Source organism: Anneissia japonica, unplaced genomic scaffold (assembly GCF_011630105.1).
Source record: "Anneissia japonica isolate Jap-2015-1 unplaced genomic scaffold, ASM1163010v1 scaffold288117_len521816_cov214, whole genome shotgun sequence".
Lineage (NCBI taxonomy): Eukaryota > Metazoa > Echinodermata > Crinoidea > Comatulida > Comatulidae > Anneissia > Anneissia japonica.
Genome location: NW_022685717.1, coordinates 339,664 through 354,475, shown reverse-complemented (window position 1 = coordinate 354,475; position 14,812 = coordinate 339,664). Strand labels below are relative to the sequence as shown.

General features: G+C 34.9%; 2 protein-coding genes across 4 annotated transcripts in view; one reads left to right on the top strand and one right to left on the bottom strand.

Moving 5' to 3' along the window:
* Nucleotides 1-8,034, top strand: part of LOC117112207 (exocyst complex component 1-like) — a 22,418-nt gene extending 14,384 nt beyond the window's left edge. For all 3 annotated transcript variants that reach the window (XM_033255300.1, XM_033255284.1, XM_033255292.1), the window contains 8 exons: nucleotides 287-367; nucleotides 2,303-2,435; nucleotides 2,919-3,156; nucleotides 4,308-4,328; nucleotides 5,093-5,217; nucleotides 5,788-5,910; nucleotides 6,270-6,341; nucleotides 6,925-8,034. In XM_033255300.1, the coding sequence (XP_033111191.1) occupies nucleotides 287-367; nucleotides 2,303-2,435; nucleotides 2,919-3,156; nucleotides 4,308-4,328; nucleotides 5,093-5,217; nucleotides 5,788-5,910; nucleotides 6,270-6,341; nucleotides 6,925-7,077 (946 nt within the window). In that variant the 3' untranslated portion in view covers nucleotides 7,078-8,034. The remainder of the gene's footprint in view (nucleotides 1-286; nucleotides 368-2,302; nucleotides 2,436-2,918; nucleotides 3,157-4,307; nucleotides 4,329-5,092; nucleotides 5,218-5,787; nucleotides 5,911-6,269; nucleotides 6,342-6,924) is intronic.
* Nucleotides 8,035-9,376: 1,342 nt separating this feature from the next.
* LOC117112196 (neuroligin-4, Y-linked-like) lies at nucleotides 9,377-14,524 on the bottom strand. Its single transcript, XM_033255273.1, has 2 exons — nucleotides 12,873-14,524; nucleotides 9,377-12,072 (listed from the first exon to the last, which is right to left on the bottom strand). The coding sequence occupies exons 1-2, from the start codon at nucleotides 14,339-14,341 to the stop codon at nucleotides 11,394-11,396; spliced, it is 2,148 nt and encodes a 715-aa protein (XP_033111164.1). The 5' UTR covers nucleotides 14,342-14,524; the 3' UTR covers nucleotides 9,377-11,393.
* Between the last annotated feature and the right edge of the window lie 288 nt (nucleotides 14,525-14,812).

Sequence of the window (14,812 nt, the reverse complement as noted above, 5' to 3'; positions counted from 1 at the left end):
TAAGTTTACTTTTAGTTGTGGTACAGTATTACCAATCCCAAGTAAAGCACTTTCAGTCATAATCGCAATTAATTTTAATATTGTTTTATAATTTGCGCTATAGGCCTAAAAATTTTAAATTATTATTATTATTAATATAACCAATTTTACTTAAAGTAGTATGTTTTATCTTCTTAACAAACATATGATGGTTCTATGAAAACTTTAAATGATTATTATTATTAATATAATCAAGTTTTATCTAATTAATTCAATAATATGACAGTGCATATTTTTCTTTTTATAGACATATGATGTCAGAGCTGTTTTATGTTCTTGAGCCCGAGATGAAATCTTTTATTCGATTTGCAGAGAAAATTGACCCTATGTGAGTCTGTTTTGAGATAGTGTATGTTAAAGTCCCGGGGGGTTCACTTGCATACCAACCTTACGGGGGTGTGTAGCAGCCACTCCAAGACATGAGACACTTGCGCTACCTATTCTACTGAAAATTATTACGGACTTGAACTACCATTTACCTAAATCCAGTATGGCCATGTAACCTAACAAATTAAACTTGCACTGGTTCCCGATGGCAAATAAGACCTTAGTTATTTAGGTTTGGCACTGAGTTTTTAGCAAAAAAATTTGCTAAAATCGTGTGAAAAATTGTAATGCTTTGATGATACGGGATGGGGAAGGGACTTTAACTACCAATTTTACCTGGTATTTCCCACACTTGTGCTACCAAGTCCTTGCAAATATACCCTATACATGCTAAAACTCTTCCATACATTTCCACACTCGTGCTACCAAGTCCTCAAAAATACCCCCGTAAATGCGGCACCCTACCCTTATAGAAATAATTAAGAGTGAGCACTCCGGCGTTAAAGTATGTTAAATGGGAGATTGTATGTTGAATATAGAAATTAAGAAGGACTTTGGAATTGAAAGAGGGTGGATTGGATTTACTCGGTGTAAACACCAGGGATAGCCCACGAAAGTCTAGAAGAAGACTTAATTCCAGTGGAGTCCTTCTGGTGGTGATTGGGCAGTACAGCGGGAGACAATCCCCTACTCTTTTCCGAAGAGTGTACTGTGTTCTTTAACATGCACATGGGCCATCAATGCACACAGGACCAATGGCTTAAACGTTCTCATTTGAAAGACAGTGCGCTAATATCACTTGTATTTCAGCCCTCCAGCTGAAATACAAGGAGAGGCAGCGATGGGAATTGAACCGGGGACCTAGAGATCTCGACTTTTCAGCGCACACACAGTGGCTACCACCAGATCAGCTGACTGAGCTAAGCTGCACTCCTGAGCTATGCTCCTCTAAGGTTTGATGTTGAAAAAACGTCTTTAAATTTCAAAAAAAGTTTTAAATTTCAAGAAAGAAAAAGGAGAGTTTAAGGACTGCTTTAAATTTGAAATGAGTGATAAAGAACGATAATAAAATCAAAAGAGAGATATAATAATAATGGTAGACTTATATAACGCATAATGTTAAGCCCTCTATGCATTATCATTACCAAAGTCATTGGATGAAATGCCTATGGAGCACAAACTCAAGCTCATGGGGGTAGTATTCCATAACGTTGGAGCAGCTACATCAGCGCATTTTGGCATTTAACCCTACCATGTGCCCATTTATACTCCTGGGTGGAGGGAAGCAATGCAAATAAACTGCCTTGCCCCAAAGCGACAAGTAAAATGCACAGAGAAGGATTGAAACCCCGACCTCAAGTTTGAAAAAACCAAACCACTTCCACTCTAGATGAGGAGAGTTGGAGGATTGCTTTGGAAATTGAAGAGAGAAAGAGGGAGTAGAATACTCTCTCACTACCATGCATTATAGACCGATCATTTACATTAATTATTCTCATCTGCAGACACCATAGAAGGGGGCTTCTGGGGTGGGGGTTCTTACGCATCATCTGCTGTAAATAAAAAATATTGGAATTATTGTTCATATAAAGTAGTATGTTCTTTCATTCGTAATTTACTGTAAATACTTTGCACTAATATAAATGGACATGATAACCACGAGCTTAACCCCAAGGAGTTCCCCAACAAAAGCGGCGCCAATAGTGAGCGCACTTTTCTAATTGGATTTGTCTGTTGTAACACAGCCTTATATTCATCGGTATTGACAATGATAATTCGTAACAATAAAGCAGTTCATAGAACTGCACATGTCCATAGCAAGGTCAATCGACTTAAACAAACATGCAACAAAGGTTTATGTCGATTGACCTTGATTGACCTTTGATATGGGCATGCGCAGTCCAAACTATGACTTGGCTTATTGATTTCTTCATAGCTACATCTTGTACATGCTGGTGAGGATTAGCAGACAAGTGTTGTCTAAGGAGTTGAAGGATTCAAGTTCATTTCTTAGCATTGTACTTGCAAACTGTCTTGTTGAAGTCAAAAGGAACGTTGATAACTTTGTGGTAAGAATAATTTATTGTCAAAAAAACTATTGTATGACCATATATGGTCATGATGTGATGTCATCTTGACTATATTTAGGCATGTCACATGTGTGCACAGAGCCTAAAAATGTGGTGTTGTATTGATGGTTTTGGTGATTTTGATGTGGAGATGTGGTGGGGATGATGATTGTTTTGGTAATAATGTTTTGAAAGATTGTTGATATTGAATAATAGTGATGTATGTGGATGAAGATATTATGAATGTGTAGTTGATGATAATGGTAGTGATGTCACTATACTGTCAGCGCCTTGAGATGATTTTATTGAGGAAGCTGCTCTACAAATATCCTACCATTACCATTACTACTGCCATCTTCATTGGTAATGGTGATTATGGGTGCAGTATTGAGATGTTGAAAGGATGATAGCGATGTTTGTATTCTTAAATTGTTTATTAGATTTAGATATAAAAACCTTTTTTTAAATAAATGTTCATCACAGGACAACCAAGTTCGAGCCATCAACGATACAAGAGTATCAAAGAAGAGCAAATGTGGTATTATACCATTTGTAGTGAAATTTGAGAGGTTTGCAGAGCAAGCTGAGTCAATCTTCAAAGGAACGGATCGGAGAGCTGACTTAGATAAGTCTTACAGCAAACTCATATCAGCCCAATTTAAAATCATCCACAAAGTTGCCTTAGAGCACCAGAAAACACCTAGTGATGTTATAATATTTGGTAAGTGATTTAAATGGAAGCAATATTTCCAAGGCTCTTTTCACACTGTCAAATTTTATGTGACAAAAAAAACTATCGTATACCCATATATAGTCATGATGTGCCCATATATAGTCATAATGTGCCCATATATAGTCATAATGTGCCCATACATAGTCATGATGTGCCCATATATAGTCACGATGTGCCCATATATAGTCATAATGTGCCCATATATAGTCATAATGTGCCCATATATGGTCATGATGTGCCCATATATGGTCATGATGTGCCCATATATAGTCATAATTTGCCCATATATAGTCATAATGTGCCCATATATGGTCATGATGTGCCCATATATGGTCATGATGTGCCCATATATATAGTCATAATTTGCCCATATATAGTCATAATGTGCCCATATATGGTCATGATGTGCCCATATATAGTCATAATGTGCCCATATATAGTCATAATTTGCCCATATATAGTCATAATGTGCCCATATATAGTCATGATGTGCCTATATATGGAGATGATGATGTCATATTACACCCGATTATGGGCATATCATGAATATGTATGGCATATCACAGTTGAGTTTTGAGTTTTTTTGTGTACTTAGCATAAGCTAGTGGTGGATTCAAGGTGGTGGGAGCCGGCCCAGGCCTCCCCCCCCCCCCTTCTTAAATTTTTCAAAATTTAAAAAAAAATTCTACTCAATTAAATTATTAATTTCATGTTTATGATCTTGAGAAAGATAAAAGGGGTAAAATGGGAGGACTAAATGCAAACAAGAAATAGCACACAAATGGAAGCCTACTGAATATTATTGAACAAAGAAAAAAAAAAGAGTGATGTATTGATAGGAAATGGATTGTTGAAGGAAGTAATTCAAGGAAAATGAAAGGAAAGGTAGCAGGATGCCATAGAAGTGAATATGTTTACAGATTTGTACATCAGTGTAGGACAAAATCATGTAAACATAGACTGACCTGTATAAAACACATTACCAATGTTAACGATGATCTTTTTTTTTTTTTATTCTTAAATTTTGTAATTTATGAATTATTATCCATGAAAATAAATAAATATGAATAAGATCAAAAATAGTTAAAATTAAAAGAGAGAAACTACTAATTAATACAATTTTATATTTTGTCCTATAGAAAATTTTCACCACCTTCATGGTAAGTTCACAGTTTGTTCATTTTTTCTTTCACATTAATACGAAATGTATATTTAGCACCTACTTTGACAAGATAGTTAGGTTCCACCATCATCATATTTGGCGTTCCATTCTGTTGGATGTAGAAGAGGACACTTATTTTTCTCCATTTTTTTTTTAAGATGGCAATTTCTCATAAAATGTTCAGCTAATATGGATTGTGCTTATCAATGAAGAAAATAACTTGTTTGCATGCTTAAAATTATTTATCATAGTTATAAATTGTTTATCATTTGTAAAATGTGAAATGTTGTCGATTTTCACAATAAACTTTATAATTATATAATGTAGTGGCTACCACAGTTGAACTTGCCTAAGTCGAATCCAAAATGCCATTGAAATATTGTTCGACTTAGATAAAATTCGACTTACAGATTGTTAATTAATGGAAAAGACAACAATTTGGCATGTAAAATAAGATCGACTTAAAAATTAATCAACTTAGAAATTATTCGACTTAGGCACAGTCAACTTAAGCAAGTTTAACTGTATAATGATTACTTTATAATGATTATTTTCAATGTTATATATTTATACTAAATAAATTTATATATTATATTCATATACATATATTTCAGTTTTAGGTTTTTTTTTTACACTAAACATTAGACATTCTCATTATTAAGTATGGTTGTTGCTTAACTTTCTGTGTGTCGACCTTTTAATGGCGGTTATTTCACCTACATGTGACCTATGATGTCATCATTGTTTATTTGTATTTTTTAGGTGTTCTGTCACGTTTAAAGATTACGTGCTTAGAAAATGAAAAACGTGAAGCAAAGCAGAAATACCAAGAACACATTCAAGCTTATGTGACAACGTACCTTGGACGACCAATGGAAAAGCTGAATGTAACTTTGATTTTATTTGTGTGTATTCACTATAGGGGTTGGCAATAACGTATGATGATGAGGATGATGATGATGGCGATGACGATGACAATGATGATGATGAAAATGACAGGATTGGTAGTGGTGATGATAATGTTGGTTTGTGATAATGGCGATGCATTTGCTGAGAAGGCTATAATGCATCCCTAACATACTGCTGGAGGATTGATTGATTGATTAATTTATTAATTGATTGATAGGCTGATTGATTGATTGATTGATAGGCTAATTGATTGATTGATTAGCTGATTGATTGATAGGCTGATTAATTGATTGATAGGCTAATTGATTGATTGATATTTTGATTGATAGGCTGATATATTGATTATTAGGCTGATATATTTATTGTTTAATTAATTCATTAATTGATTGATAGGCTGATTGATTGATTGATTGATTGATAGGCTGATTGATTGATTGATAAAAGATTAATTGGATGCTTAATTGATAGACTGATCAATGAACAAGCGATTATTTGATTTAGTAAATAATTAATTAATTTCTATTTAATATTTGTTTCAATTTTTCCAGCACTTTTTTGAAGGTGTACAAACATTAGTAACACAAGGCGTGAAAGAGGAGGAGGTAGGCTTTCAGATGGCCTACAATAAACAAGAGCTACGCAAGTTGATTCGGGAATACACAACAAAGGAGGTAAATAAACATTGCATTGCTTCAGTATTGTTGTGGCACTGTAGTCTGGTAGCATCTGATGGTCATTGGCTAACACGATTCTGTTGAGGAACACAATGCAAAGATGCATGAGCAACTGATTGTTTTTAATGACGTTCAGACTGGCATCACTGTCAGCGCTCACAAGGGGTTGAGTTGTTCTCAACGGTCATACGACAGAGTGAGTGCTTGCCTCCCAATCCCACATTTTAACATTTTCGAAGAAACTAAAAAAGAAAAGATCCAAAAAATGTGTTGAACATATTTTGTTTACTCTTCATGCATTAAAGTATCAATTGTTTAATATTAATGTGAATAATTGTGTGCATAAATATTTTTAGGTAAAAAAAGGCCTTGACAATTTATACAAGAAGGTGGAAAAAACACTTTGCGAAGAAGAGAGTCTATTGCAGGTTAGAGGATAATGTTTACGTTTGGTATTTTGAAGTTTCTAAATTGTATCGTCTTTCACCACTTTTTTTATGTTGCATAACACATTATTATTAAATTAATAATAAAGTTAATAATAAATAATAATAATAATAATAAAGTTTAATAGTGTTTATTATTTTAAAGGCTGACAATGATATCTAGTAGTTTTAAATTGGGAAGGGGTGGATGAAGTGGGAGGGGTGGATGGTTAGGTCAATGTGCGGTAGCTCACAAAATAAGGTAATACAAGGTGATTATTATTTACTTGAAAGTGATTTTTTTCCCTTCGAAAATTCAATCTTTATTTTCCATCATCAATAAAGCAACAAATAAAGATGGAGGAAATACAACAAAGGCAAGGCCTGACAATGTGTTGTATCACCTTAACAAAAAGACAGTCATAAGCAATAAGCAAAATTGTCAATGGAGGGGGTCAAATGAGGGGTCAAGTTTTTTTGGGGGACGTGGCATGCCACTGAAGGCACTGTGAGGATAATTAAAGCTTCTGTAGCAACAAAACAGAACTCTGAAATGTAACCATTTGAAGTTATTTTGTGTTTTTAGGTTGTGTGGCGGTCGATGCAGCAGGAGTTTATTCACCAATATAATCACATTCAAAACCTGATTAAGCGTTGCTACCCTGGTGCCAATCTCACCTTGGAATTCACCATCGATGAAGTACTTCAGTTCTTCTCCAATATCGCTCAGTCTCATTAAGTATTTGAAATCACATCATGCCCATATATAGGCACAACATGCCCATATATATGCACATCATGGCCATATATAGTCACATCATGACTATAGACAGAAATTTATATGGTCATGAAGAATATGACATCACATCAAGACCATATATAGGTGGCACATGTCCATATATAGGCACATCATGACTATATAGGCACATCATGTCCATATATAGGCACATCATGACTATATATAGGCACATCATGTCCATATATAGCCACATCATGACCATATATAGGCACATCATGTCCATATATAGGCACATCATGACTATATATGGACAGAGCTTTCCATGGTCATTAAGAATTTGTGCAAAGAATATAGAAACATTTATTTATGCAGCAGTTCAAATAAAAATATTTTCATATTATTTTCAGTTTAAAGTTAATTATTTAAAATATTAATAGTGGGTGTGTATCTCCATACCAAAGTTAACATCATGTGATTTAAAATATTAGTAAGCAATTTACTGTATATATTACGTTATTATCTCATCATGGTATGTAATTAATATTAATTACTTTACTCTAATTATTGTTCATATATTATATGTTACACTCAAGTGCTTATAATATTATTATTATTATTGTTATTATTATTATCATTGTTATTATTACTGTTATTATTATTATTATTATCATCATTATCATCATCATCATCATCATCATTATGTTATAATAAGAATATTTCATTGTTATTATTGTCAGTGTTATTTTAATTGAAACATAGTGCATGGTAAAGAATGCATGACACTACCTTGATTGAATGAATCTTTGTACCTTAAGCCTTCTCTACACACTACCAACTTTTATGTGACAAAAAAATGTAAAAAATGTCCATATTTGGGTGTAACATTACATCATCATGACCATATATGGGCACATCACACACATTTGTCACATAAAACAGAGCTTCAAGCCCTGTCCACACTATAAAATTATAGTTGACAAAAAAAAGTGACATGCCTAAACATGGTCATTATGACATTATGCCCATATATAGACACATCATGCCCATATATAGGCACATCATGTCCATATATAGACACATCATGCCCATATATAGGCACATCATGTCTATATATAGGCACATCATGTCCATATATAGACACATCATGCCCATATATAGGCACATCATGTCCATATATAGGCACATCATGCCCATATATAGGCACATCATGCCCATATATTGGCGCATCATGACTATGTATGGATGGAGATTTACATGACCATTGATGTAGATTCTCTGTAATAGTTTGCCATGACTACATTGTGTTGACACATAAGAATATTCAGAATGCTAGTAAGGTTGAAGAAAGCATGAAGCATGTACTAACATAGAGTATTTATAGAGTTGTAAGTACAGTAGGCAAGAGGCAGGGAAGCAGGTGTGAATCTGGAGCATAATTAAGCCCTGTCCAGGATATCAAATTATATTTGACAAAACCATGTGACATACCTAATTATGGTTATGATGATATCATTACTGTATATGTGCATACAATAATTTTTTTTTATTTTTTTTTTCGTGGGGCTTCATCCAATTTTCAATGTTTTCTCTTCTACATGCATTTACATAAAGCTGTATAAAAGTATATAAAGTTGTTATAAATAAAATGTTATAGTCCCGGCTCAAACTATTGTTAAGGTACATTTCATTGATAGGCTATGCCCAATACAGTAAGATCTTTGCATCATTGTTCCTTTATTCGAAACACTGCCACCATACACCACAGTGTTGAGGAGGCACATTAATTCCTATGCAACATTAATTAGGTTTCCGGCTTTAGCACTGTTACAACAATGATACTGATAGTGGAACAAAATGTAGCATTACATATATATTTTGTTACTTGGTTAAGTATTCTACATTCAATGTGTAACAAATTGATAAATAATAATGATGGTGTTCAAATAGGAACATAAGATGTTATCGAGCACAGCCCATCAACAAAACGTTTTTTCAGTTGTATATGAAAAAGGCCAGCATCTCACAAGAGAAAAAAAAATAGAAAAGTGCAATGATATTCTAATTCTTGTGTGATTTGTCTGCCCTCTGCAGGAGCCCTGTCCAGCATAAATGCCAGACAAATTGTCAGTGGCAGTCTATGTTGATTGTCATTAAAATCAATTTGTTATAAAATGCATAGAAGTGTCACAATATTGCATTGACCTTTGACGTACTAGTGCATGGAACAGGGCCTTTAATGTTTTTCATTGTCTCCATTTCTCTGTTGACATTTTTGTTACTAGTATGTGATGCCATGTGATGGCGTTCGCAGACAAAACTTTATTGGACTTGAATTACGCACATGCAAGGCATAATCGTTATTGTTATAACATCACAGTCACCAAACTATTCATTTTCATGATGCTGCAGATGTCATTAGATAATTCCAAAACTATATTCAATACTATTATGAAAGCAACATTTTAACAAATTCAACTTGAATTTTAATATCTTGTAAAATAATTCTACTACAGTACTACCAGACAATTAAAAAAACATAATTTAGAAAGTAGTTAAACAAGACTGATTAATGCGGATATATAATAATTAAATTATTGTATAAATATTTTTTCCATCACAAAAAATTTTATCTGTCTTATGTTAATCTATAAATAGGCTATTAATATGCACATTATCTGTCTATTAGTAGTACATACATTACTGTCCCCACACTAAGGTTACATTAGTGTTTTTGAATTGCATATTTCAGTTTTAGGAATTACAAGAACACAAACAAATTATTTTGTTTGTATAAGACAAACAAAAATCAGTAAATTAAAAAAAAAATTTTTTTACCATATTTATACAATAATGACAGAATAGAATTATAAGAAATAATTAAAAATTATAGAAGTTTAATATTATACAATTTGTACTTGATGGTAAATAAATTTATAATAGTGAATTTATGTACTGTATCTGTAATTGAAGGTCAAGACCATACCGTATGGGTATGCTAGCTGAGATATACTGTACACCTTTCTGGAATAGGCCTGTATTTTGATAGAATGTTTTGCTCGTCTATGGTAACCAGGCTATACCTAGGAACAATGGCGAAAAAATCGATATATAGAGACCTATATGTTATTTATACTTCCGTATCATTCTAAGACAAAACATGGGCTAAATAATTTGCGGTACAGACTGACATCCATGTGAATAACGATAATAAATAATGTCGGTTGGAGTCGCTCTAAATAACATAAATGACAGAAAAACATTCATCAAAAGTAGCCTATACATATCCAACGAAAAGAAATGCTAGTCGATGCGTTGATGTTCAAAGATTGTTGATACGTACTTCCATTGTACAAAACATCAGACACCTTTACAATGATACTAACCTGTCACTGTTCATTATAGACGAGACTTCTTTTTAATACCTTGTTTAGCAAACTTATTTTGTCAGGGAAGGGCGGGAAAAGGAAAATTTTGTTTTCTTAGCAAAATGATGATTGCCAACAGGAAATTTTTCAGTAAACTGCGAGTTACGCTCACGTGCACACACCCTTTAAATTGAGAGGGGAAGATTCACTATCCCTGAAACCGAAGCTGAAAACAGACTTTGCACCCTTTGTGAAGTTGAAGATGAATTCCATTTTATAATCTGCTGCCCCATTTCACATAATGTTAATAACAAGCTTTTCAACGGACTTGAATATTATGAAAACTTCAAACATATGTCAACGGTAGAAAAATTGCTATGATGTCATCAAACCTGTTATTGAATTTGTTACATCTGCATCTGAACGGCGTACTGCCCTTAAGGATTCGGCCTGAAGACGGGGATCGGATTATTTGGTTTTGTCCATCGCCTGTAACTCGGGGTTTTCTTGTAAACTTTTTACATTGGTTTTCTCTTTCTGTATTTTCATTTTCATTGTTTGTATTGTGCCTGTTATTTGATCATACCTTTGATTGGAGGTGATTATCAAATGAAGTGCATTGCAATTGTAGGCGGAGGATAAATTAATAATAGGCCTAATACAATTTTATTGATAAATGTATAACAAACAGTGTAATAATAAAATTGATAAATGCTATAAATATATGGTTTGGGGAAATATATTTTTAGAGATCAGGGGAGCGGAGGCTTTTAAATTATATTTAATATAACTTTAAAACATTTTTTTTTTCTGAAATTTCCATTTTCGTGACGAAAGGTACCCTAACTGGCCAAGAATAAAAATTTTATTTCTATTTGAAATCATTAATTATTGGCGGTCGGAGTGTTTGCTAAAAAGGTACAAAAAGTCTCGCCTTACAGGTTCTGTAATTTATGGTGAATCTTCATAAGCCAAATTATCGAGCGCGGCCAGCGCACTGTCTGGTCTTTCTTGTTCGTCCTCGTTCACACCAGAATCCGTGCCAGAAAATGTTGAGAACGACACAGGGCGCTGTGGTTCTTGCGCTTCCATTGGTTCCGTGTGCAACTCGGCAATCGCTGGTTGGTTGTCGTAGACGTGCTCATTTTCGTCGTAAGCGTAAGTGTGGTTGTTATAACTAGAATTTGTTTCCTCAGGAGGTGCCATCAGTTCGGGTTTGGGTTTTTGGAGTGTTGATGGTGGGGTGTAAATCGGAGGGCTAGGAATTTCGCTTCTCTGATCTTTATTTTCCATGTCGTAAACAACAGGAGGCTTATTTCGTTGAGCAAGGAGGACAGTGGCTGCAAGAACCCCGATGGCAAGAAGAGCAATTAATGCATACACGAGGCCGTTGATCACATCCTCAGCTTCTTCAATACTTAACGTGGACCCTAGAACATCGACTTCTTGGGCTCCTTTGACGGTCATCTTCAGGTTTTCGATGAGCTGAGGAATTGTGTCTAACCAGATAGCCATTCTATCTGCTTCGTATCTTTCCTTAGTTGTGATATTATTCTCAATGGAAATGTATAGATATTTCTCGTCTGACGTGTAAGGGTCCCATTGGACTCTGGATCCATAACTCGGGTTTCTGAAAGAAATACAAAAATGACGGTCATATAATGAGAACCACGCTGCCTAATAATTACTAACATAAGTATAAAGATAATTATGTTAATGATGCTGAAGTATGACAACTTACATGGACTTTGGCTAACTAACTTTTTTGCTTCAATATTTTCCTTTAAATTGGATTGTGAATGATAAAATTATTAACAACAATGCGTAAAAACACCACAATTTGTATCTAAACATGTAGGGAGTCGCATGTTTGCTTTAAAACACAGGAACGGATACAATTGGAGGTACGATCGACGTGTCTATCCTCAACCCCGCTCCCCACCTCTTGTATTGTCACTGACATCCATGCCACGAATTGAAATACAAATACGTTCGAAGAACTATTCATTCGTCACAGATCATTGCATACAGGGTGTCACAAAGGTTGAATATAACAATGAATATACGGTCACGCGTTGGTATTAGACAGGTAAACAGATTGGAATTGGCACTTCGTTTATGCTATTGATTTAAATCGTTAACAAGGAAATAATAGTATTTGTTATATTACATCCCTTTACTTCTTTTTATAGGCCCTCGAGTTATACGTTCTTCTATTAACGAAAAGTAGGCCTATGTGTGTGGAGTAGACTCCGAGTGCCAGAGAAAAGGGTTACAAAACAAGATTTTAACACTCTCAATGGAATTCTGGCATACCTCTCAGCTTATTAAATTAACTATAAATAAATGTTTAGTTTAAATTGTAACCCATTGGTATCTGAAGTGAAAGTAATTATTTGTATTTGTTCATTTTAAGAAATATAGTCTTACCCAAAATAGACAAAGTTTTTCACAAATTCCATCATTTGATGACTCAGTATCCTCTCTTCAACGCTGAATAGGTCCTTAGTTTTTGATTGAAAAGGGTTCCCAAAAATGTATGGCACCATGTCTTCTGAAGACTCCTCCTCTGAAGATTCTGTTTTATGATCGAACACCATATAGTATGTCTGACGAGATCCAGACGCAGCTCTTGCTCTGTTCAACTCTGTCACTGGTTTGATGTAGAACCAGTCGGTCAGAAGCTCCGTCAATTTATCTAACCTTGCAACGTCACTATCTGGGTCCGTCCAATCGTTGTAACTGTTCGAGATGATGGTTGAAACCAGTTCCATGCAGCAGTCGTAAAAATTAGAAATCGTGGCTACAGTCTCAGAAAAAAGACTTCTTGAAATTCCATCACTGTTTTCTCCCTTTAAGAAGTCAATGTAAATTGAAGCATCAGCATCAGTAACACCTATCATAAGGTCGAAATTCGTAGCCTGCATTGATGTTTTGAGCAGATCATCGATTGATTCTTTCTCTTTCTCTGCAGTTGGTCCAAAATATGAAAGTATACTACCTTCGTCAATGACAGGTCCTTCTAATATTTCCTGAATTTCCAAATCTTTCAGACATTCTACAGTGCTATCTTCGGACTCACAAACTGCTGATGTAAATACATTTGCCACTTCCACAGGATTTTTCACAATTTTGTCTTCAGAAATTACACCACTCAATGCGATAACTCGTTGAAAATATTCTTTATTTTCCTCTTGAAGCATATGATAGGTGACACTTTCGGCCCCCGCGCCTGCTCCAGCCAATGTAATCTGGCTCTGGTCTCCTCCAAAGGCGTCTATATTTTCATGAACCCATTTCAATGCAAGGAGTTGGTCATCTAGCCCTACGTTTATTTGTGCGGTGCTATTTTCAGTGGTTAGAAATCCAAATGCCCCAAGACGATAATTAATTGTAACTACAACAACATCAGCGTAAGCAGCAAGCGTACCCCCATCGTAATCTGACCCAGCACCCGAGAGAAAAGCACCACCATGAATCCAAACCAATACCGGTAGACTAATACCAGATCTGTTATTAGGCCTATAGACATTAAGTGTTAAACAGTCTTCATCGATCTTATAAATTCCGAAATTCATACCATAGTATAATTCCTCGGCTGGTTCCTTTATTGGTGAACATATTTGAGGACAAGAGAATCCAAAATCTAATGCGTTAAAAACGGGGTCGGCGTCAGAGACTGCAGGTTTCGGTTGGGCATATTGAAAACGCTGATCTTTGGTCAGTTGCATAGCATACGGCACTCCCTTAAAAACATCCACCTCCTCTGACCGATTATTCCCAATGTTGTAACTTACAGTCGATCCAGTAATAGTACCTAACCCGGGTTTCGACACTTCTGGTGCTCCTAAAACACACGACGTTATTAGAAAACTTATGAAGAATACAGATGACACCATTTTGTCTTGTAAACAGACCGTCTTCGGGTTTTTAAAGACACAGGCAATCTTAGAGCACGTTTGTACTCACTCAGGGCGCGGTTGTGCTTAAATAACAAACTAACAGCTCATTCTGTACCTGTTACAGGCTTATATCAGCTTCACTGGTTTCGGAAAAAGGCACAAATCTGTTGTTAGAGAGTGTACAATAGGCCACAAATTTACGATGTGAAATGAAACAGAACCAAGTGTTCTTTCAGGACAATGTGACAATGTCAAAGAAACCGTCCAACCGAAACAGGTACCGGTACCCTTTTGATGGAATTCTTGACATATATCCGGCCATTGTGACTCATAACATCCAAATATCTCCATAAATTAGTACATTATTTTATGTGTAGGCCTATTCAATTTAAAGAATTATATCCAATCAACAAATTCACGAGAACCACCAGCTAACCAAGTTTGTAACGTCTACACACTATAGTAGTA